General features: G+C 34.4%; 5 protein-coding genes across 8 annotated transcripts; 2 read left to right on the top strand and 3 right to left on the bottom strand.

Moving 5' to 3' along the window:
- Positions 1-31: 31 nt before the first annotated feature.
- On the top strand, positions 32-5,438 carry LOC111695616 (serine/arginine-rich splicing factor 7). 4 transcript variants are annotated; one of them, XM_023465010.1, is made up of 5 exons: positions 32-224; positions 261-541; positions 618-751; positions 1,142-1,256; positions 3,757-5,268. In XM_023465010.1, the coding sequence occupies exons 1-5, from the start codon at positions 61-63 to the stop codon at positions 3,774-3,776; spliced, it is 714 nt and encodes a 237-aa protein (XP_023320778.1). In that variant the 5' UTR covers positions 32-60; the 3' UTR covers positions 3,777-5,268. The 4 variants fall into 4 exon arrangements, 2 of the variants coding, with proteins under 2 accessions (XP_023320778.1, XP_023320763.1); XR_002763913.1 differs by adding an exon at positions 5,270-5,438 and having other exon boundaries at positions 33-541; positions 3,757-3,859; XR_002763914.1 differs by having other exon boundaries at positions 33-541; positions 3,757-3,859; positions 4,769-5,268.
- A 428-nt stretch (positions 5,439-5,866) lies between these two features.
- On the bottom strand, positions 5,867-8,753 carry LOC111695634 (meiotic nuclear division protein 1 homolog). The gene is made up of 6 exons (XM_023465022.1): positions 8,635-8,753; positions 7,435-7,628; positions 7,119-7,210; positions 6,784-6,868; positions 6,478-6,582; positions 5,867-6,209 (listed from the first exon to the last, which is right to left on the bottom strand). Exons 1-6 carry the CDS (start codon positions 8,726-8,728, stop codon positions 6,156-6,158), a joined length of 624 nt encoding a protein of 207 aa, XP_023320790.1. The 5' UTR covers positions 8,729-8,753; the 3' UTR covers positions 5,867-6,155.
- Positions 8,736-15,054, bottom strand: LOC111695844 (nuclear envelope integral membrane protein 1). The gene is made up of 9 exons (XM_023465302.1): positions 14,758-15,054; positions 13,779-13,895; positions 11,988-12,118; positions 11,623-11,733; positions 10,960-10,972; positions 10,711-10,851; positions 10,446-10,628; positions 10,022-10,224; positions 8,736-9,609 (listed from the first exon to the last, which is right to left on the bottom strand). Exons 1-9 carry the CDS (start codon positions 15,016-15,018, stop codon positions 9,543-9,545), a joined length of 1,227 nt encoding a protein of 408 aa, XP_023321070.1. The 5' UTR covers positions 15,019-15,054; the 3' UTR covers positions 8,736-9,542.
- LOC111695606 (rhotekin) lies at positions 12,428-13,784 on the top strand. Its single transcript, XM_023464987.1, has one exon. The coding sequence runs from the start codon at positions 12,444-12,446 to the stop codon at positions 13,734-13,736; it is 1,293 nt and encodes a 430-aa protein (XP_023320755.1). The 5' UTR covers positions 12,428-12,443; the 3' UTR covers positions 13,737-13,784.
- A 4,099-nt stretch (positions 15,055-19,153) lies between the features above and the next one.
- LOC111695804 (far upstream element-binding protein 2) lies at positions 19,154-24,500 on the bottom strand. Its single transcript, XM_023465246.1, has 9 exons — positions 24,314-24,500; positions 23,673-24,182; positions 22,949-23,398; positions 22,701-22,866; positions 22,091-22,197; positions 21,616-21,673; positions 20,999-21,180; positions 20,082-20,144; positions 19,154-19,379 (listed from the first exon to the last, which is right to left on the bottom strand). The coding sequence occupies exons 1-8, from the start codon at positions 24,389-24,391 to the stop codon at positions 20,121-20,123; spliced, it is 1,575 nt and encodes a 524-aa protein (XP_023321014.1). The 5' UTR covers positions 24,392-24,500; the 3' UTR covers positions 19,154-19,379; positions 20,082-20,120.

Genomic DNA, 24,500 nt, shown 5'->3' on the forward strand with positions numbered 1-24,500 from the left:
GATTTAGAATTTTTGTCAATTTAAAACGTCTAATTTTAAGAAATATTTCAGACAGATAAAATGATTCAAAACTCTTCAAGACAAGGTTCTCAGGTCCGCAAACAAAACTCTAGATCCAGATCAGGATCTTCTGTTAAAAAGGCTATAAGATCCAAGTCCAGAAGTAGGTCGTCTGATAGAGGAAGCAGAAGAAGTTCACCAAAAAGATCAATCAGCCGTAAAAGATCAAACAGCCGTAAAAGATCAAACAGCCGTAAAAGATCAAACAGCCGTAAAAGATCAAACAGTCGTAAAAGATCAAATAGTCGAAGATCTATCAGTAGGAGAAGATCCACGAGTAGAAGCAGATCTAGAAGCAGGGATAGATACAGGAGCAGGAGCAAAAAAAGATCCAGGTCTTATAGCAGAAGAAGATCTCGAAGTTCCCGAAGACGAAGGTCTTACAGTAGAAGATCCTCATCAAGATCAAGATCAAGATCAAGATCACGATCGAGAAGAAACCTATCTCCAGATCCAGATGGTTACAGGCTTCACATTGCAGGTCTATATAATTTATAAATATAAAAGACAATTGAAAAAATAACATATCTTAAATTGATTATCTTGTATTTTCGTAGATTTAGATGAGCATGCACGAAAGAAGGACCTGGAGCGCGTTTTCATGAAGTATGGACCATTGAAAGAGATCTGGTTGGCCAGCTATGCTCCATTCTATGCTTTTGTTGTTTACAGAAACCGGTTGGATGCTCAGGTATAAAAGAACATGTTAATCTTTGATCCACTAGAATTAAGGAAAGGAAAGTTAGGGACAAACAACAACCCTGTCAATATAAATAACTCTTTGAACTTACTAGTTCAGTCTTTTTTAATCCTACTTATCTATTTGATAAAATAAGACATTCGTATATATATATATATATATACATATGTTGTCCATAGCCGGCCAAACGGCTGGACCGATTGGGCGGAAATTTGTTGTGGACACTCAGGGGTAGCGAGGGGTGTTATAAGTTAAAAAAAATTCAAGATTTTTTTTCAAAATATTTTTTTTCTTTTTTTCAAATTTTTTTACGGAAAACGCCTGGCCCTTTAGCTAGTAAAATATAAACATGCATTTTAAATAGATGAACTGTATTTAAAGGATGCATGTGAGGAGGCTGAGGGTGCTGATGTAGCGGGGAAACGGATTCGTGTCACATACGCTCGTCCTAGACACGTCGGGCCTAGGCATAGATATTCATCAGATAGACATAGAGGTATATTCATCTTCATAGAGCCAGGCATAGATATTCATCAGATAGACATACAGGTATATTCATGTTCATAGAGGGCCTAAGCATAGATATTCATCAGATAGACATACAGGTATATTCATGTTCATAGAGGGGCTAAGCATAGATATTCATCAGATAGATACAGAGGTATATTCATGTTCATAGAGGGCCTAAGCATATATATTCATCAGATAGATACAGAGGTATATTCATGTTCATAGAGGGCCTAAGCATATATATTCATAAGATAGATACAGAGGTATATTCATCTTCATAGAGGGCCTAGATATAGATATTCATCAGATAGATAAATATATTAATCTTCATAGAGGGTCTAGGCATAGATATTCATCAGATATGTATAAAGGTATATTAATCTTCATAGAGGGACTAGATATAGATATTCATCAGATAGATAAATATATTAATCTTCATAGAGGGTCTAGGCATAGATATTCATCAGATAAATATAGAGGTATATTAATCTTCATAGAGGGTCTAGATATAGATATTCATCAGATAGATAAATATATTAATCTTCATAGAGGGTCTAGATATAGATATTCATCAGATAGATAAACATATTAATCTTCATAGAGGGCCTAGGAATAGATATTCATCAGATAGATACAGAGGAATATTCATCTTCGTAGAGGGTCTAGATATAGATATTCATCATATATTTAAGGTATATTCATCTTCATAGAGGGTCTAGATATAGATATTCATCAGATATATATAAAGGTATATTCATCTTCATAGAGGGTGATATAGATATTCATCAGATAGATAAATATATTAATCTTCATAGAGGGCCTAGATATAGATATTCATCAGATATATATAAAGGTATATTCATCTTCATAGAGGGTCTAGATATAGATATTCATCAGATATGTATAAAGGTATATTCATCTTCATAGAGGGTCTAGATATAGATATTCATCTGGTAGATAAAAGTGTATTCATCTTTATTCTTATATTCATTGTGAGCCTATTCATTATGCACACATTGATGTAGACTGTAGAGGTATATTCATCTTCATTCTCATATTCATTGTGGGCCTAGGCATAAATATTCATCAGATAGATATAGCTCGGTAAATTTTATTTATCCTATCCGGTTACGACCATAACAGAATATCCAAAAGGATTAAATTCCATCATTACGACTGCACAAGATAATAATAACGACTTGATCCCGGAATTTGCAGCATAAAAGATGTGATACCTGATCTGTTCAAAATACTTTTTAAAATTAAGAGAATTCTTAAATTGGGAAATCAAAACAAGACATTGATTTAAGAGGCATGCATATGTGAAACCATGGTAACTAATCATAATAAATACATTAATCACCATGCATTCTTAAAGACGGAATTTCTAAAATGTTATAACAAGCCTTATTGTAGCTTTAAAGTTGACAATAAAACTATTATTAAGAACTTTGTCACTCGTATATTAGGAAAATGTAGACAATGTTCATATTCATTTAAACTCTAAAACCTTTTAAGTCCCACGATGACGGTAGATCATTTTTAAGATACCGTTATAACTTTGTTATCGCAAACTGAATTACAGGGTGTCCCACGAAACATGAGTATGCCGAATGACTTGAATGTCGTCTTGATTTTTGATATAATTTGCTGCGTTTATTTGTCAACCTAATTTTAGAAGTAAATTTCTAGAGATAATAATCACAAAAATTCCCTTGTCCTGCCATTTCCAAAATGGGGTTTGCCATTTTTGTGCTTTCAATATTGCCCGAGATATGAAGAATTTCGTTCAGATTTCGACAATTTTGCTTTTATTCAACAAAATTGAAATCTGAACCAAACTCTTTATATCTCCGGTAATATTGAAAGCACAAAAAATGCAGGCCAGTTTTTGGAAATGCCAGGGCTAGGAGAATTATGTAGTAATTGTTTCAAGAATCATACATGTTAAAGTAGATAGAAGACTAAATGTCACAAATAAATTCAAATACCAAAGACGACTTTCAAGTCGTCTTGCTATTGTCATGTTTCGTGGGACACCCTGTACTTACAGAATATTCCAGTAAAAGACGAGTAGAAATAAGAAAAATTTCATGATAACTGATAATCCGAAACTATTTCTCTAAATTTTATACAGGGTTATCCACAAAGGATGAGACTTCACAAACGACTGAATTTATTAAGTATTTATTCTTGCATGTATTGTTTCCTGCAGCTGTAAATTATTTTCTATTGCCATATCATTAAATGCACTATAATTGCAGGCAGAAGCCACGTTTAACCTACAGATATATATATCGAGTTGCAGGTCGTCATTAAATGCTCATCCTTTGAAGCTAACCCTCTACATTGCCATCTTTTGTCCATATTTTTAGAATTTCCTTTTGGCAGTTTTAATATTTTTCAGTCTACAAATATTAATGATAATCAAAACTTATGGTTTTTTTTGACAAAATAAGGACTAACAGTTCCATTTTTATATTTAGACAGCGGATACAGAAGATAGATCCCACAAGTGTTAAGACGGATGATAATTCGAAGGGTTCCAAACTTGATGATTTTTGATTGATAGGACAGTTGGTTTGAGAAGTATGTCAATATAAGTTAAACTTTTTTTTTGTATATTTTGTCTATCTGTTTATAGTCTTTGATTTGTGAATTGGCTGTTCAACATATAATTCAACATTTAAGGTTTTTCTTACTTGAAAACAAGCCTAAGCCTGGCCTTAGTGTAATCTGTAAATACTATAATTCTAAATATTTATCAGGAATGTTTTTAAACATATCTCTGTACTGTATCTTCTTTCAGAGCTTAGACTTTTAACACTCTATTCATCTATTTATTCATTCCATGGACATGATAATTTCTCGATAAGTTGAGAATATTACTGTGCTTGGCGTAATCTTCTAAAAATCGGAAAATATTTACAGTTTTTATCATTGGTTCAAGACGAAATACCGAGTATATCTACTTGAAACTAAATATTATACTAATTTTGAATTTTTTTTTTAATAAAAAAGCCACGCAATATTTGTTTTGTGGAAGACACTATAGATGGAAACCTTAGACCGCACAAATTAGCGAGCTACCGAGTGCCGACCTATTTAACCTATTGTGATATGTTTTCTTGAATTCCTAAGGATAATTTAGACATTTTTATGGTTTTTATTTTATTTTATTCTCAATTGATAAGTCATATTTTTTTTGCTATACGGAGATTTTTTATTGTTCTGAATAATTTCTTAAATATCATATAATCACACAAACTACTGGAGTAAGCACCACATTTCTTATCTCTTGACAATATTTTTTTTAAAAAGATTCAATCTTCCTTATCAAGGCATATTTTAGATATCCTACGTCACTTTGAAGTTATTATGACAATCCTACTCTAAAAATCTGAACATCGAAAATCCGTTTTAAATTTAATTTAAAAAGGAAAACTTTCTCAATTATTCTTTTAATGTTTATCTGAACTATAATATTCAACCCATTAGATGTAGTGCGGATAAACCTTCGTTCCGGTAATACAACCCCAAAACAAGAAATGTTTAACAAGCTGATGTAATTTCTTGTCAGAACAAAATCACGAACATCACATATAATACAGGGTGACCCAATAAACATGGGAATTGAGTGACGATTTCGATATCGTCTTTTTAAATAATTCTTTAATTTAGTATTACCTACGGAGAAGATTTTTTTGAAATCAGGTATTACAATGCTAATTCTGAACAAAGCCGATCTCGAATGCTTCACTCAATTCCCATGTTTATTGGGACACCTTGTACTATTCTTTTATAAAATGACCTCTAGTTATTATTCTACAGTAAAACGAGGGTTAAAAACACAGATTAAATTTTGCCAATTTTAATTCATGTAATATATCATTCCGATTTTAAGTGTTTTACATAATTACTTGTAATATTTTATTATTTTAGATCCGTTTGTTTTGTTACTTTTGAAGTTTTGTGAAATATATATTGCTGTATTTTCAGACCTCTTCAATTTTGGATTGGTTTATTTGGGTTGGACATCTGGATTGGATTGGTTTAATGGTTTGGATATCTGGATTGGAACATGGGAGGATTGGAAGAATAGTGTCAAAAAAATATGACATAATGGCTCAGTTGTTAAAATGAATTATTAAACTGAATTTTAAGTTAATTTAGATTTATTTTTGGGGTTTGGTTTAAAAACAATAACATAATGGTGGCTTAAATTAAAAAGGAATTATAATCGGAGATGGCTTATCCTTGAAAAGCTCTATGTAGCATCTAGGACATAGATTAATTCATAATTAGGTTAAGCAAGGTTCTGCCCTTAACAGAGCCGAAACCGAAGATGATTGTCGTCTTTGCTCTTTCTTTTCTTTATAAATACTTTTTTGAATTTTGTAATTTTAAACTTTGTCTTCCCTTTCAGTGTGCCCTGGACATTTTTATAAGAAAGATCAATTATCAGTTCAATTATTAAAACCATTATTCTTGTTTCTATCTTGCACACAAACATATTTTAGTATGTAGGTTAATTTGGAGAAAGAAACTCGCAATTGATTCACTAGGACCATATGTTTTTTTTTCGATGTAAAACGGTAAAAGCATAAATATTTATTTATATTTTATCAAGTTTATAAAAACTATATAGAAAAATATAATATGAAAGACGGCGTTAAGAGTTTTAGATAAACGGTGAATATTCCAGAAATTTTCAAATCCTTTTCTTAGTTGCATAATCTGAAGAGAAAATACGACTGAGAAGACTCCGCGATATCATAAAACTGTTTTACAAATGTACCAAACACCTTCAAAACAGGTCGAAACATGTGTACTATGATAAAATATGTGTCATGTCTTCATCACTGGAGTATTATTTTCCTCTCTTTTACTGGATATAATCAAGATCCTCAGGAATATTGAACTGCTTGTTGAATTCCGCCTAAACATTATTTCATTAAAATGTAATTAGTAGTTTTCTATTGTTAATAAACATTTAGTGGGGGAAAAAATTACATAGTAGGTGTCCCCCCCCCCCCACGAAAAAAAGAGAAATGCACAATTCAGAAAATCCCAAAAATGTAGAATCAAAGATAATATGTTTTGTTGAATAAAATAATTCCACAGATTTCCTAAGTTCCCAAGTTAGAGGAAACCTATCAGGAAGGAGCCATCAATATTTCCGATATTGTAAATATATTATATAGTACCTGGGATATTGAAGGGAACTTCTTCTTGATCCACTCCTGGAGAGAGAATATATTATCCGTCCATCTATTGACAGACTCCAGGGCCTTCTTACTCTCAACCTCCATCTAGTCAAATATACTTTCCTGTAATTAAAATTTCCCGGGGCAATTCTATCATTTTGGTTCAAGTGTAAGTGTGCACACTACGCCCCTGAAGAAAAAAGGGTTGAGCATCTTTTCCTGTCCCTCAAGGATTGAAAGACGGCATGGAGGTTGGATGCCGCTAATTCAATGTATGATGACAATTTTTCCTATATCCTAGCTCACCTGCTTTAGAACTTCAGGATCATTATCCGCATACTGAGCAAGGTTCTCCTTCAATTCTTTATTCTTCTTCTCTGCCTCGTTTAACCTTAACAGTTTAAACTTCAAGATTACAATATGTGTGAAAAATGAGACAAAGGATAAATTTAAAGAAGAAAAAGATTAAAAAAATACAGGCGTTAATGGTAGTGAAAAAAATTTTATTTATGAAAAATATGAGGGAAAAATTTTGTAATTATTGAATGATCATGTTTCCGGCTATTAATGATAAGATTATTCAATCAGATTTAGAAAAACCAATTGCTTTCCATATTGCGCGAGATTAGGCTACCTAGTACCTATCTAGAATATCCTTTCGCTCCTCGGTATCCTCCCTTCCACTAGCTGCAGAGTTCAGATCCTTCTCAGATAATTTGGCTTTTTTCTCAACCTATACATTATAATAATTAGTGGATTACAAGATGTACCAGTTGTCTCACTGTTTACATATTATTTAAATGTGGCATGTTAAAGTCGGTTATTTTGGATAATTTTTAATAATTTATTGAGGAATATAAAATATCCTGGCCTCAAATCAGAATTCTGTAATGTTCTATGGACTGAATGTAAATAACAATTAGGTGGTATTATGAAAAGATACGATGAAATACTTACAGTATTCAGCTGTTCTTGAAGCTTGTCCAGTTTCCGTTTCCTGTTTGCCGAGGCTTTGCTAGGAAAGGCCCAGAAGTAAACACTAGTTCCTATCTTGTCAGTATCCACCATACCGTCATCTACTAGGCTGGTCACCACATCCTTCACACTCATACTAGTAATGCCCTTCAGCTTCGGAGCTATCTTCTCCAGGTCTAACATTAAAACAAATATTCAATGTAATTGTCGAATCTGGGACAAAAACCTAATAAATGGCGAAAGTACAGGGTGACTCTGATAAAAGCGCGTTTATGCTTTTTGGCAAACTAAAAGTTATTTTCTCAACGGTGCTCCTACAATGCCAACAACTGGAGGGGAGGGGGGAGCGTCGACGAAACATTTTCTATAAAATGCCGTCGTTTTAACCATGAAAAGTTGACCTAATACAGTCATAATCAGAAAGACCCAGAATTAATTGACAGTTCATCAAGCTGCTTAACATATCTTTGGCAATTTTAAATGCTCCAAAAAGGCAGACCACATTTTGGAAATGGCAGGACTAGAGCTATTTGTGATTATCGTTTCATCAATCATATTTGTAAAATTGGAGTGTAAATCGTCTGATTAATTGTAAATTAATTCCGGTTTTTTCCTGATTAGGACTGTATTTGAAAATATGCTCGGTCCCTTTTCTGAATATTTTAATAGCTTTTTCACCCGCTAAACGTCGTTTGATTTTACTAAACAGTGCTGTTAGAAGGATCCTTTGCAAATATTTAGCAGGGACGAGTTTTTTGGATGCGCACACCTAGTCTATGTCAAAGGACTAGTCTTAATCCTAGATCATTTCTTTGAATTAAATTTTGATTAGGGAGACTGTGTATAAACCGTTGAAAAGAGTCGGAGCACGACCCCCCCCCCCCCCCCCCCCCTATTTGTTGGCATTGTGCAAACTAGGAGCACTTATTAAAACGACGTTTAGTTTTCCAAAAAGCTTAAACGCACTTTTTCCGAGACGCTTTTTAGTTAACCAGGTAAACTAAATTGAATCCCAGCTATCGATGTAGAATTATCTATTATCTTTCCTTAAAAGTTACAAATTTCAAAAAACCTTCAGAAAACATTTCACAAAAAAAAGGTTTTATAAAATTGGTTATCCTAGCAATGTATGCTTGAACTATACAAACTGACAATAGAAAATAATCATATGGAATTTCAAACCTTTAAGCAAATAAACATCCTTGCTTTCAAAGAAAATCTCCATCATCTTCTTCCTCTTTTCTTCTAAACTTAACCCTTTCTTTTTTGACGCCATTTTTATGCTGAAAAAATATTTTAATTAACATCCACTAGAATTTATCTATTTTTATTTTAAGTTATAACATTTTACACTGGATGTAGTATTAACATAAAAACATATCTATCAACACATGTTTTAAATCCTTTCACAAAATCATCTTCAACTGAATAAAATAATAATCAAAAAGTTTTATTAAATCTTTTCTTGTTCAAAGGAAGGGATTCGTATTTTTTAATTTAGCGTGACAAAACAAAGAAAGATGACATAATAGAAATTAAAACTTTAAGATTAGGTGCAAAAGTAAAACGTGGTTAAATATTTCTTAATTTAAAGCATAGGTAATGATGGTTTAAATAAGGATTTATTTGTTGGGCATTATCATTATTTTATTTTAACATTTTTTTCACTACTTAATTAATGATAATTAATTAATTCTGAGATAAAAATTGTTAACTGATATTGGAGATGGATACTGGAAAATATTTATCCCTAGTCGGATATTACTCCTGATGGATCTTACGACTAGATTATATACAGCTAGGTGCTGACGCTGGAAAATTACAACATTCATAGATCAGCTAAATATTTATCTAATACAGAGTTATAACCAGGAAATGGCTTGGCATAAAATAGCAAAAGTTTTCAGTATCTGAGGTAACTAGTTTCCAGCTAGTAAATCGGAATCAGTGATACCAGTAACTGATTCAAATAAAAAATCCAATAATACAACTAGTCTTAAACAAACTAAAGCTGAAAGCAGTGATAACTCATCTACCAAATGAGATTACTAGTCTTGAACCATTGATAACTTGTCTTGTAGGAGATATAACTAGTTATCAGTTTGCCCATCAAAGCTTCTGTTCCCCAGCTCATTATCCTCGTCTGTCAAAGATGACCTAAACAAAAATATTTTGATATTTATGCAAGAGCCCGAGAGAGTTAAAAGATTTGACATATTTATGAGGAAAGCCAGAAAAACCTGGTATAAAAGAAGCTTTTTTAATTAAATGTGAAACATTGGACTAAAACAGCAACACTTAGGACGTATTAAGACTTGATTACTATTAGATATATAAGAGAGTTCGTTCTTATGAATGAAAAAAGCAAGTAAAGGTGGGGAACCTCAATTGTTTTCATCTATCATTTAGAAAAAGCAGTTACGTGCGCGGGTTCGAAACTTTTGAGGCAGAAGTTTTTAAGTGAGAAAAATGTCTGGAAAAAGAGGAAACCCCCCCCCCCCCCTCTTAGAATAATGAACAAGTTTAATAACAAAAGCATTCTCTCCTAGGAGAATGAAAATAAAGAGACCTGGAATCGTCATCTGTTTCAATTGAATCGTCCCAATGACTGTACTCCATAACCTCCTCCTCTGTGATGTGCGGGGATCCCTCTATAAACTCGGCAAACCTTCCTGGAGTTCTCAGTTTAGTAACAGTCTGCCAGGGTTTACTCTCAGGACTCCTACAGTAGTTTCTTAACTCCTCTAGAGCTCGTTTAGTTTCAGCATTCCTCTAGATATAAACTATATGGTGGACAGTGGAAAAAAATCCAACGTTTTACCTTCAATAAAAGAGCAGGGGGTAATATCTAATGGATATAGTCAAATTTCAAAAATTTTAAAGCAAAACTTTAAAAGTGATTTTTAAAAATCTCCGCAAACCCGGCATTTATCTTCTGCGTGGAAAGCTTTGTTTAAATGATTCAAATAGTATTTTACTTTAACACTATTTACCTGAGATATATATTCCTCCTCTGTGAGAAGTTTAACCTTGGGTCGAAGAAACGTTTTCCTGAACCTTGTCTGAGCTGAGGATTTAACTGCTCCAGGTATAGAGGCCCAGGTTAGGATTAGAAGAGCTAGACTTAGGCTCGCCACCTGGTGGTAACTTGATAGAACTATACAGACCAAACTTACCTAAAAATTAATATACTAATACTATTTTATTTTTGATCATAAACCCTCATTAAAAACTGCCTTGCAGTACATTAGTACATACCCCTTGCATAGTCCACTGTATTAGATTAACTGTTCTAGGATTAGAAGGAGGGCCGAGACGGTAGATAATTGCAAAGCTCAGTAGTCCAGCTCCCAGCACATATCCTACAACCCAATGAAAGTACTGCTCGGTCAGATATTCCTAAATAATAATATTTAGAAGAATATTAAAACAGCTTTAATGTAAGCAAGTTATTTAAATCCTAGTTATAAATAGAACTTCTTGCAACTAAAACTATTTACCTTGTACCTTGTACCAGGTACTTGTAAATAAGTATTTAATATACCTTTAAATTATACTAAGTACTCTTAACTAGGTAACTAAAATACCTTCAAATTATACTAAGTACTTGTAACTAGGTAACTAATTTACCTTGAAATTATACTAAGTACTTGTAACTAGGTAACTAAAATACCTTGAAATTATATTAAGTACTTGTAACTAGGTAACTAAAATACCTTATGAATAATAAATTAATATTAATAAATTAAAAATCACTTTTTATCACGTTTAATGACAGTAAGGGGATCTTTCGCATGTTAAGATAACATCATTCTGCACATCTTGTTCTCCAAAATGAAAAGTTCAAATGTAAGCACAGGAACTTTTCACTCGCCTTAAACTCGAATTTTATAATCCCTCTTTGCAGTTCCTTTGATGAGATAAGTGATGAGATTTAAAATTCTATTTGAACTACAAAGTAGAATTCATAGTTTCTAAAATCAAAGGTCTACGGCAAGGTTGCTAACATATAATTGATTAGAAAATTAGAGGTTGCACGAGTAATCAGTAAAACTGAAAAATAACGAATAATTGTAGTTTGTTCATTTAATTTTAATTTTTATCATTTTGTGCGAAAAACCTGGTAAGGAGTAATTTTAGGCATAATAATATGTGTTTAAATCAAGGAGCTAATTGAAATAAAAATTGTCCCTGAGCCGCTTCTGAACCATGAATGTGAGGATAAGAACGGAGAGAAGGATGCCAGCAGATATACCAGTTGTGAAGTGAAAAAACTGGTTCCTAAATTCAACAAATGTATCTATTAGGAATTAAGAAATTATATTTTTTAAGAAGGTAGTTTTTATTTTAACTAAATCCAACTTCATGCAACTAAGTTCTACAAAATTGGAGATAGATTTATAATCAAATGTAATGATTTCTTCAATTTGCAATTAACATATAAATAATGGCATGTGTAGACCCCCCCCCCCTCTCCCGTTTATGTAACTAAAGGTTGTATTCTGTAGGCTAAAAGCATATGCTTATTGCAGTACCTACTGAGACGAGGTGCCATCAGGAAGATAAAGATTCCAAGCCCAGTAAACAGCGTCATCACAAAGTTAACAGTCTTAGTTTGCAATGTCATTGAGTATGCGTGGGTCGTCTTAACACCAACTACTGTATCCTGAAATAAAATAAGAAATTAAAATTATATTCACACATACATATTTATCAACAACATAAATTTATAAATTATTTCATACAAAAGAGGATTTAAAAAAATAACTTTTATTTTGATAAGTAAAAAAATAAATGAAACTTGAATTTAATGATCAGTTGACCGCATTCTTTCCCTGCCCCCCCCCCCCCAAACTCTAACCACATTGGCTGAAATAGCTTGACGGTCACTGCTACTGAGCCGTATTGACCATTAGATTGGGGAGAGGGGAGATCTCGGGATTTTGTTACTGGATTGCAGAATTAACGTCAGTTGTTCTCTAACCATCATCATGAATACATTAAGACGAAGTTTTAAGAAACCCAAGAGAGAGGAACCCTACTCCGAATTTCAGGAAGAATTCACTAGATTCCAGATTTTAAACAGAAAGAGAGAATCAATTAGAGTGAAGAATACTGACACTTTGGGTCGTGAAGATGTACTACGCAAAATTGAAAAAGAACGCAGTTTAATGGCAGGAGCTAACAAACTCCTCCAGGTCTGTCAGAACCAGGTCCAAAGAATAGAAGCCTCCAAAACTCTTATTCTGAGCAGGACCCGTGAGAAAGCTTACCAGCAAGAACTGAAACTGCCCACATCCCGACCCCCACCTAAGTGGAAGCTCGGAGAAGTTAGTTTGTCGGATATTCGTATCCCTCTGGTTTGGAAACCGGACGATCTTCTTAATAATAAAGGCGATTCAAGGAAGTTTGCTTTGTTTGCTTTAGTATCATGTGGAACACAGGTTTACGATACTTCGTTAGTATCTCCAGTGGATAGACAGGTAGCTGATATATCATTCCCCGATATCCTAACCTTCTCCGCTCTCTCACCTTCCTTTAAGGTTTTGATCCAGATTTACAGCTACAAGCTCGAAACATCAACCAGACCAAAGAATAATCTTCTCTCATTTATTCAGTCTAAAATTCGGAAACCTAAGTCAAATAAAAATGATCCGGAGCTTGTATCACTAGGAAGCTGTTCTTTAGATCTCTCTGATGCAAGTTCTGCAATTCAATGCTTCCAGATCGAGTCCGAACTCTCTGGAGATACCGTTGACATGGTACCCATACTGTTTGGAAAGCTCTGCTGCCGTCTCGGAGTTCATCCCTACGGAACTGAGAGACCATCTCTGACTGGAACCCTATCTGTTTCCTGGCCGGAGTCAGAGATTATCATTGCAGATTGTTATGCCGAACTTGTGGACTGGAAGCTCAAGCTCTGGACAACATACGTTGAGTATAAAAGTGGGTTTCTACCCTGGAAAGAAGTAAGATTAGATCCATGTTCACAAATTCGTGATGACCAGGATAAATTCTGCATTGAAAACTGGAATGAAGAGCATGCAGATTTCGTGTGTGAGAGTAGAACTGAGAAAGAAACCTGGCTGGAAGCTATTTATGAACAGATAGAAAACTATGATGACTGGAAGGAAGCTGCGGTGAAGAGAATGGATGTATTAGGCCCCAATGAAGAATTTTCCAACCATCGATCAAGAAAACTATTGAAGAGAAGCAACAGTAAACTACTTTCTGTATATAATAATATCTCAAGTTTAAATATTAAACTGTCGAGTATTCTTTAAGCTTAGTTAACTGTATTCTGTAAATAATAAATATTGTTTTACCTGAAATGGACTCATTTTGAACTCTTTAGCTCTCCAAGGCAATTGGGTATAAATCCAAGCGGACTCACTTAATTGATGCATTTGATGAACCGTGCTTATGTTAGGTCCAATATAAACCTTAAATATTAACAGTGTTAGGGTGTGTGTATGAACTGAGATACTTAAAGAAAAGCAGTGCTTACGATCCATTTAATTTTGATGCGGATCCGGATCCTGGATCCGCACTGGAAAAAAATGGATCCGGATCCCAGGCCATTTCTATAAGATTTACGGAATCTTTCTTCAAAAAATAATTTTCCAATTTTTTTTTCTCGCATATTTTTATCCTAAAACTTGATGAACCATTCAGAAATGAGGAAATTTTTATAATCTCTCTTTTTTCAAAAGTTTAGATTTTGGTTTTAGGCGTAAAAAGGTTTCTTTTGCAGTTTTTGGTTTATATTTACCCCTTGGATCCGGATCCGTGGATCCGCATATTTTTGCGGATCTAGATCCAGGAAGCCAAAATCTTGCGGATCCAACTGATCCGGATCCTAAGCACTGATTAGTCGAATATTTATTCTTAAAATAAAAGTAAATCAGTTTGAAATTTGAAGTTTAAATTAACAGTTTGCAAACATGTCTAGTTTCTGGTGGGAAAAAATTATTTTTTGAAAAGGGGAAAGATTTTTTAAGAAATCTGCACCCCTGATATATAATAAACAAGAAGCTTAAGATATAAGGTTCTTTAATAAAGATTTAAAAAACTGATCAGTATTTTTTAGGGAGGCACAACGACTTCTAGGGGGTGCACATATTTGTTTGCCCCCCCCCCCATCCCTACACTAAAGCTCTCGGTTGCCCCTGTTTATAGGGTGTGTTCATGAACATTCCTGAGATACTCCAATTATAAATCTTAAAATCAAAGTAAAATGTAGGTAAATCCGTTTAAAATGCAAAAAAACACGTTATGTTCGTGAAGAATAATATTGGTTTGTACCTGATAATCTACAGAAGCTAGATCTAGTCTAAACGAGGCTGAAGACCAGAATTTAGCAAGGATAGGATTCGAACCTTTGAAAACAAAATATCGTAAATCATCGTATTCTACTTCCTCGACATGTGCAATATCTCCTCGTTCTTTAAATTTGTAAACATTGATGAAGTTGATTCCATTTTCAGATACATTTTCAGATTTAAGATATTCCAGCTTTACTCCGCCAATTAATCCAATATGTATAATTAACATAGCCGCCAGCATTGTGAAATCTGAAATGTATCAATATTTTACATAATTTCATTTAGTAAAGTGAACACAATTCGCTGACCCGTACTTATTATCTTTATATATAAAAACTTTTAAATTCTCTTGAATTGAACAACAAACTTCAATAAATTCTACGTTACGTCTACACTTTCACAACACTTCCTCGCAAACCCGCCCCTCTCCCCTAAAAAAATATTGAGATTTTTGGTTTAATTGGGGGAACTTTTTAGACAAAGACTTGGAATTTACTTCTTTTATGTTCAGTGTCCATACATACAGGGTGTCCCACGAAACATGACAGTAGCAAGGCGATTTTGAAGGTAGTTTTATACCTTTAATGTGGTCTGAATGAGATTCTCAATATCTTCGGTAATATTGAGAGCACAAAAAAGGCAGACCACATTTTGCAGACGGTAGGACTTGACTAGGCGAATTTTGTGGTCATCGTTTCAACAATCATACATGTTTAAGTAGTTTGATGACTGAAGTTACAAATAAATTCAAAGTTGCAAGACGACTTTCAAATACACCTTGCTACTCTCATGTTTCGTAGGACGCCCTGTAAATGAAAGGCGCATGATTTTTAGTTTTTCTAAAATTTTAAATGTTTTTAAATTATAATTTTTGTTTAGATAGGTCCGTTTCAGCCATTCTGGACTTGCACCATACTTTCCAAACTTTTTCATCTTGCAAAGTGGTTTTGGTTATTAGGGATTTCATGGACTAGCACTGCAGCAATTAAATTTTTAATTTTCTTTTGTTTCAACTTTTTAAACAACGGCTTATTGTGCAAAGATGTTTTATCAATTCTCAATTTTCATTATTTTAACATTTAAATTGATATTTATTACTCTTCAATTGAAGCATGTGACTCATAATTAGTTTTAGAGGATTTTTCAATGAGCCAGCTGTGAGCCGTAAGTCAGGAGCTGTCGACAATGTGTAGATAGGGATGCAAATTGTTTAATCCATCCAGTCCATTTTTAGAATTGAGTTGAGTCCTAGTTGCTATATGTTTTTAGGAATGGTTTTCATATGAAGAAATATGCATTTTTACTGAACTCTAAACTGTCTGCTCAAAGTAATTTTCCCCCTCGCTGAAGGTTAAATCTGTAGTGCGTAGATAGATTTGTCGGAAACTCCAGGCTCATAGTACGGATGTAGATCAAAAGGGTTTCCGGCAATTTCCTAAAGAACGATTTTTGGACCCCCCCCCCTCCTATCATTTTCGTACATGGATCTTAAATGTAAGACATGTGGCCGCAGCGCTTGGCCCCCTAGCCTGTCCTAGCCGCAGCTCACTCGGCCCCGAAAGTGTCTTACCTTAACCTAACCCTTGGCCGCAGCACTCGGTTCCCTAGCCTGTCCTAGCCGCAGTGATCGGCCCAGAAAGTGTCTTAACCTAACCTAACCCTAAATAAAAAAAAGTGTCATAACTTAACCTAACCCTTGGCCGCAGCACTCGGTTCCCTAGCCTGTCCTAGCCGCAGTGATCGGCCCAGAAAGTGTCTTAACCTAACCTAACCCTAAATAAAGACTAATTTAAATGAAATTGTTAAAAAGTGGTCATGTAAAAAATCGATAGGAGGGGGGGGTCCAAAAATCGTTCTCTAAGACGGACCCGGGTTTCCAGTAAGACAATTGCAGTATTCACTAAGTCTAACTTTAACTCTTTCAGTTGGTTTGACTCAGATAAAATTGAAAAACTTGGTTCCCGGCTGCGCTAGATGCCGCTAACTTCAACTAATTAACTCTAAACATACGAAAACTTGATTCATTGATTATCAAGGATGGTGTATTTTTGGACCTACGCCCATCCCCTCTACTGCCCATCCGACCTACAAGCACGTGGTTTTAACAGCTGTGGTAGGTCCGTTGCACTGTAGGTCGGATGGGCACGTTAGAAACAGCATATTGGTGCATCCGACCTACTTTAAGCTGTCGCTTGGACACGTTATGTAGGTCGGATGGGCATTTTTCGTAGGTCGGATGGGCATTTTTCGTAGGTCAAATGAAATTTCCCCACGCATGAAATAATAGTGGGTTGTTAAGTCATTTTCTGAAAGTTAAAACTCTAAGTCTTTTTTTACCTCGTAGTTTGAATTTAATATGAGCTGTACTGTTTTTAATTTATACATATCCATCCAATCAATCCAATATTCATAATTTTTGACAGTGACACTGACATTTTTGGGTTAGTTAAATGAGGTGATTACTAGGTTTAGGCCCATACAGCCCCGACTCACGCAAAAGTTCGTTAATTAGATCGACTCTATACTCACACATCTACACAATTTGTTTTTAATCTTTGTGAAGAAACAATCTCAAGGAATAATAATTGTCAACCCAGACCGAAATATATTTTCAATAAATGATTATAACAATAATTTTAGATTTTCTATAAAATGATATTCCAGGGCCCAACAGGTTATATAGCATAAATATGTGAAGTACACCTGCAGTATGGAAACAGTACAACAAAATGGCCGTTTTACACTTTTTTCCAGTAAATTCCTCTCTATATATTCTATTCTCTATGGCAATTATTAAAGATCGATAATAAAACCCGTTACAAATATGACAGTCCATACCGTGGTTTTTGTTGCTGTTATTTAATCAAATACAATACACTTGAAGGTACACTTGAAGGTGTGAAACTCTTATATCAAGGTCCTCTAGATTCTCTAGATCGGATCGGCTGGTACCAATGGCAAAACCGACCTTGTTAGAAAAATTGCTCTTTTTGTCTAGGATTTATCATAAACATTACCGTTGTCAAATCTAGATTCAATATAGCCAAACTATATTTAGTATCCTTGATAACGAAGGAGGGGGTGCAGAGCCTCAAGTCCCGAGAATTGACCTCCACGGCCTCCAATTACTCAGAATAACCTCCAAGCTACTGAAACCCATCATCATGTCTTCCGTTCGTCTCCAAGCCCCACATTTTCATCTCTGCTTAAAAATCAAAATATATCTCTTCATAGTAGAATCCACAATAGTTAGGAATCGTTTAATCCACAAATTTCAAATATTAATTCTTTCAATTTGTCATAACTTGTTTTCTTGTGAAAAGTTAACACAAAGCACAAATTCAAATATTTCACAAAAACGATTGTTTTGTGAATCGATGCTCGTGTAATAGTTTGATTCGTACATTATGCACCTGTGGAATAGTTCTTCAAAAGTTAAGTAATTTAGAAAACAAAATAGAAATCATCTTAATTTAAATAGACTTTTTAAATCAAATTGATAATGTATCATTGAAAACTATTTTAGGCTGAAGAAAAGTTTTCGGTTGACGTAAAAAAAAAGCAATATTTTTTGTTGGAGACCAAAACACGGGGCGTGGAGACAAAATCGCAGAGGCTGGGATAAATAGTAATGCACGGAGACGGTTTCACGGGGCTTGGAGGTCTTTTCGCAAGGCTTATGGCATCCCTGCACATCCTCCGTCTGTCAACATGGCGTTAATAATTATCTTCAAGTTGTTGCTGTTTCTGTGTAATTTGTACGTAACAAACTCTCTTTTGCATTAACTCTAAAAAGTAAATATTTTAAAGTTTATTGCTGAAATCCTCAAAACTCAGCTTTATGTAGGACCAGTAAACTTTTTTGTTTTAAAATTCAAACTGTTAAAAAATAATTCTAAATCTTATTATAAATCACACAGAACTCAATCATAAATGGATATAAAATCACAAATTTGATGCATGAAACTATAGAAATCAGTCAGAAAATGGTTACATTAAAACGCAGAACAGATAAACCGTTAAAGGAACTTCCGGTTTAACCTCTCAACTGATATTACAAAGCATTAGAACCTGAATGAAGTCCCTTTAATGGTATAAAATCAAATTTGAATTTGTGAATTCTGTGCTTACCGACTGCCGTTGTCGGCTGCTGACCCCAAGCTAAATACTGCGCCTGCAACATGACAGCTTTAATCTTAAATGTTAATCTTTAATGTGTATTACATATTATATTAGGTCAAGACAAAAAAGCATGAGATCGGATTAAAGCTCAGGATCTCTAAAAATCGAGAATATTAGCGTCTTAATATCACAATAGTTTACAAAATCAGCTCGATTTGGCGTGAAAACCCCCCCGAAACGGAAAAAAAAAAATCTGGAAAATGAAACATATATTTCAACCCTGAAAACATAATAAATCCTCGACAGGCGTAGAATGGCCAGTAAGGTTCAGATATCGGAGAATAGTTCAGAGCGTTTCCCTGGCTTCGGCTGAGGGTTGAAGAGAATGGATGATATCCAGAAAACACACAAAGTTACTGTACAATGAATATTTCTGTCTGCTTTCTAGGTTTACATCAACATGTGGTTTTTAAATATCATCTGAAATAAAGAATCATGTTAAAGATAGTCGTAATAGTCTTGAAAAATGTTAAAACATCCATTTAAAGGGACTGTAGGCGCAATTGCAATCGACCTTCCATTAGTGGCGTGTCCGATTCCCAACAGAACAGTACAAATCCGTTTTGCGGCAATTCGGACACTATTTTGAGAGATAAACACGAGTTCCCGAGACCAGTTTAAGGATCTGTGCACGGATTGTCACTTTAAATTACACTTACAGTCCCTTTGAAGCATTTTTAATATAAAAATAAAAGTTAAGGGATTGTTCAGCCTTTTAAAATTTGGTTTGGGGTACCCATCTAGTTAAGATGATTTATTTATCATGATTTCTTGTTTTCTGACCAATTTGGTATAATTTCCAGCTCAATGGAGCCGAATCAAAGGAAGTGAAAAAGTATGGATCCAGAAAACCTTAAGCACTAAATTCATCATGAATCATTTTTAAAATGCCAAATAATCCATTTAAGATGAATATTAATTTTCAAGGTTTTGGTTCTGTGCAACATGGAGCGAATTTATAAGTGATATCATTAAATTGCCAAAATTCTAAAAAATATTATATTTTTACAATGATGTGTTTGATATTTTCTTATAAATCCATTAAAATAATAAAGCTGATCAATAATTTTATTTAAAGTTTTTTTTCTAAATATTATTTGATAAATAATGTAAAATCCTAACCATGTGTCAGTTTACTCCAGTAGATGCAAAACAGATATCTCAGTCATAACCAGGATACCCACTCTTAACAAATATATCATATTATACTTGGCTTGTCTGTCTGTTTAGTTTTTTGTGGACAATAACCGTCAAAACGACTGAACCATTGAGGCCCAACATTTTTGAGGAATCTCACATGACTCCAGGTTAGATTTATGAAGGCTCAGAATTACAAAAAAAGTGATTTCCTTAAAATAAACATAAAGTCCTCGATTTTTTGTTATTGTTTTATATTGTACAAAGAGAAAATGCTCACCAATAGACTGATCCACAGTTAAAAGTTTTTGTAAATTTTGTATACATAAGAATAAAAAAATATATCTTCACGAAAATGAATAAAATGTCGTTCTGTTCGTTATATAAAGTCAGGGCTATATTTTGGCGTCCTCATTTTGAAAATCAGTTTTTCCGCCCCAGAAGTTAAGATATGTTTTTAAACTTTTGGGGGGTTTTATTTACATAGTTTGGGTAAAAATATGGTTTTAAGGAGAAAATAAATTATCCATTTGATGTTCAATCTCATTTTTTCCCAGAGATCATAAATCCTTGGTAAATAATTTGAAGGAAAATGTTGGATTTAACCATATTATATTTTATGCTAACATATTATATTTTATGCTAACATATTAAATTTTATGCAAAGACTGTATAAGAATATTATCAAGGGTTCATATTTTACTACAGATCCATTCTTTTCAAAACGTGTACTGTACTGTACTGTACTAGCTTTTTTGACGGAATATTGAAAAATAAATATACCATTGGATATTGAGGATAAGGGTGACTTTGACAATCTTCGTCCAATTTTAATTTTTAACTTTCAAATATTCTAATTCTTACTGAAAATAAAAAGCAATTAAAATTCATTTTAAAAAAACCTGTGGAGGGAAGTATCCAGCAGCAGACGGGTATCCAGGTTGTGCAGGATATTGAGCTGCGGCTGGAGCAAATCCACCCGGAGCAGGACCAGGCTTTGATCTCATCTGCGCCTCTATTGCCTCAGCCTCTTTCGTCTTCCCAATAGACCGGTAGTAGTCGGCCCATTGCGCAGAGTAGTCCGCTAGAAAATGAAAACCTTCTATTTATTTCAAATTGCTGGGGATATGTGAATAGAAGTCATTAGAATTATGAAATTTAGAAGAATCGGTGTCAAAGAAAGAAAAATAAATGCATTAGATGCAAATGTAAAATAAAATAAATAAGTACAAACAAATTCTTTTTTAATTAAAATAAATAGATAGTAATTTTTTTCAATAGCCAAAATACTCTGAGGAAAATTGGGAAGAAATTTTTAACATAAATACATAAATTGGCATTAAAAATTCCCTTTAATTAGATTTGTTCAGCCCACAACATTTTAGTCACCTCCCACACCACTCCCAATTTCTTATAAAAAATCTCAAATTAACATGAAATCCGTAAGAAATAAATCCGTAAGAAATAAGTCATTTCTTTCCAAAAGTGGGTGATGATGGTAACATTAAAAAAAGCTTACGCTGTTGCTGGGCTTGGGCCGGCACTACAGGAGCAGCTTGCTGCGGGGCTCCTCCTCCCTACACCAAACAAAAATTAAGTTCGGAAATACTTAAATTATCAATAATTTACTTGGAACATTTTCAGATAGATTTGAATTTATTATAACGCTCGATCTTTCAACAACGGAATTAAAATGAAAAATCTCATCGATTGAGAGAAAAGCGATTTTCGTGGTTTAACTCAATGACAATATCAATACTGTTAAAAAAAATCGTTACGTATTTTCAATTTTAAAACATTTAAGTTAAATTCGAATTTGAATTAAAAATCAACATTAGCTGGTTCTTCATAAAAACCTAATAATTTAGACTGATGAAATTAATTACCTTCACATTTTATGAAATTAAAGTGATGATATTTTTCATACATAGCTATTCAAAATCATGAAAATCTATTTGCTCGATTGTTAAATATATGTACATACACTACTCTACCTGCTGCTCGATAAGTTCTGCTTCCTTCACCATTCCAAGGGATCTATAATAATCTGCCCACTGTGAACTATAATCAGGTTGACCGGTGGCTGGATTTATTGCTGGACCTAAACAACAAATATTCTAAACTGATGCTGATTCATGGGTTGAGAATTGTAGACAAGAAACAATGGGGGTTTCTCGAAAGTTTTGCTTTTGATAAATAAATCTAGAATAGATAGTGATCCCGTTTAAAAAACATTTCAACCTTCATTAAATAAATAATTTATTAAAAATATATGTATTTTTCTTAGAGTTCCTAAGATTGAGAAGTAATAGTTTGCAGTTTAACCTACTCATAAAGAAATTGAATAAACATTTAAAAACCAAAAAATCACAATTTTTGGATCACCGATTTTTTCTGTTTTTAATAGTTGAAGTATTAAGTTTGGAGAATTTTATTTAAGAAGTTTATTTAAGAACTTGAGAGATAAATGATTATGAAATCCACAAGTCTTCAGATATAAAGCAAAATGGTTCCGTTCCTAATTTCACTATTTAAGTACTTACACTAAAGAGGTTGCTTTTTAAGTATAGACATATGTGAGCAAGAGTTTTTTTTGGGTTCTACCTGGTGGCTGAGGTTGATAAGGATTGGACGGAGGATCATATCCTGCACCTGGCTGGTTGTAACCACCACCTTGAGACGGATTGTAACCCCCGCCTCCACCACTACCAGGAGGTACAAAGGTTTGTCCCGGGAAGGATCCATATCCACTAGCAGGAGCTGCACCAATCTAGGGATAAGGCATCTTCAATAAGTTGTTAATTCAAAAATTGTTTTTGAAAATATAAATTATAATCGCCCTAAATTCTCACCTTTTCTAAGACCATCTGTTTGGCCTTCTCAACACATTCTGGGGGTCCACGAATAACAAAGTTCTTTTCAACTGCATCCGGCGGGGCGCGCTTATCTATCTCACAATATGCTCCGCTTGCCTGGTTTATCGACTTGATAGTTTCTCCGCCCTTACCAATAACCAGACCAACCTTGTCCGAGGAAACAGTAACATAGTCAACCGTCTCTCCTCCACCCTCATGTCCACTAGGCCATCCTCCTCTTCCTCTTCCTCGTCCTCCAAACCCTCCTCCTCGGGGAGATCCCCCTCGCATACCCATTCCACGACCTCCACGACCACCACCTCGACCTCCAAATCCATTTGGTTCCATCTGATTTAGCAATTCCATCACCCTCGCCTTGGCATCTTCAACAGCGTGTGGTGGACCGGAGATACGGAGAGGTTTCTGGTCAGCATGATCCGAGTTCTCCTAAACATACAATATTTAACGATGTTTTGACACTACCNGGGGGGGGGGGGGATTTCAGCATTAAAGTAATAAATAATAATGAAATCTATTAATCAACTTTGTTTGAAAAATTAACTGATTATTCTCTTTCCTTCATATTACTTCCCAAAGAGTCCATTTTTTATGTAATAGGTTTACTTCCACAAGAGACAACTAAAATTTATTAAATCAAATCCGATCAAATGAGAAATTTTCCATTACAGAAGATATATAGTGCAGAATAATAAGTGTGTACCTGGATAATTATAACCTTGGCTCCGGTCTGTTCTTGAAGCATCTTAATGGTTTCTCCACCCTTACCAATAATCAACCCAACCTTGTTTCCAGGCACCATTACTTCGAATAATCCCCCCTGTCCACCTCCCATACCACCCATTCCTCCCATTCCTCCCCCTCCACCACCACCACCACCGCCACCAGCACCGACACCGCCATTGGCGATTATACCATCGATCATGGATTTAGCCTGTGCTATCGCCTCGTCAGTTCCGGTCAATGTGCACATACGAACATTCTGGCCGCCGCTATCAGGAGCCATCTGTATTTTGCAATTAGAATCCTGCTGAAGGCGGGTGATCTGCTCTCCGCCCCTACCTATGATCATCCCTACCATCTTGTCCGGAACCGCGATCTGTTCAGTACTTCCTTCCATGTTTGATTTCTTGATATTCAGTCCCGAGGTTAGTTCGTCACTACTAGGACGCTTCACTCCAGTGAACGGTCCTGCTTTCAACTTGTTATTCACCTGAAATAGTTTTATAAATTATAAGAACAACCTTTTGAAACCGAAAAATATCTTGTTTGACGATTTTAAGAATTAAAATACGCCCTCACTCCTCAGGGTATATTTTGCAAGAACAAATTTACTTATCTAACCTGCTCTGCCCTTTGAAGTGCAGCTTGAAGCGCAGAATTTTGTGCAGTTGCTTGCTCAGACCTAGACGAATTGTTCATCACGCATATCAGATTAATTCAATTTTAAATCCTTGCTTTAAATAATTTCACTGTATTGCGGTAGCTGTCGCCACATTGAACTGGACTCCCCAGTCCACACCACTTGCCG

This window comes from Eurytemora carolleeae, unplaced genomic scaffold, assembly GCF_000591075.1.
Source record: "Eurytemora carolleeae unplaced genomic scaffold, Eaff_2.0 scaffold11, whole genome shotgun sequence".
NCBI classification, from domain to species: Eukaryota; Metazoa; Arthropoda; class Copepoda; order Calanoida; family Temoridae; genus Eurytemora; species Eurytemora carolleeae.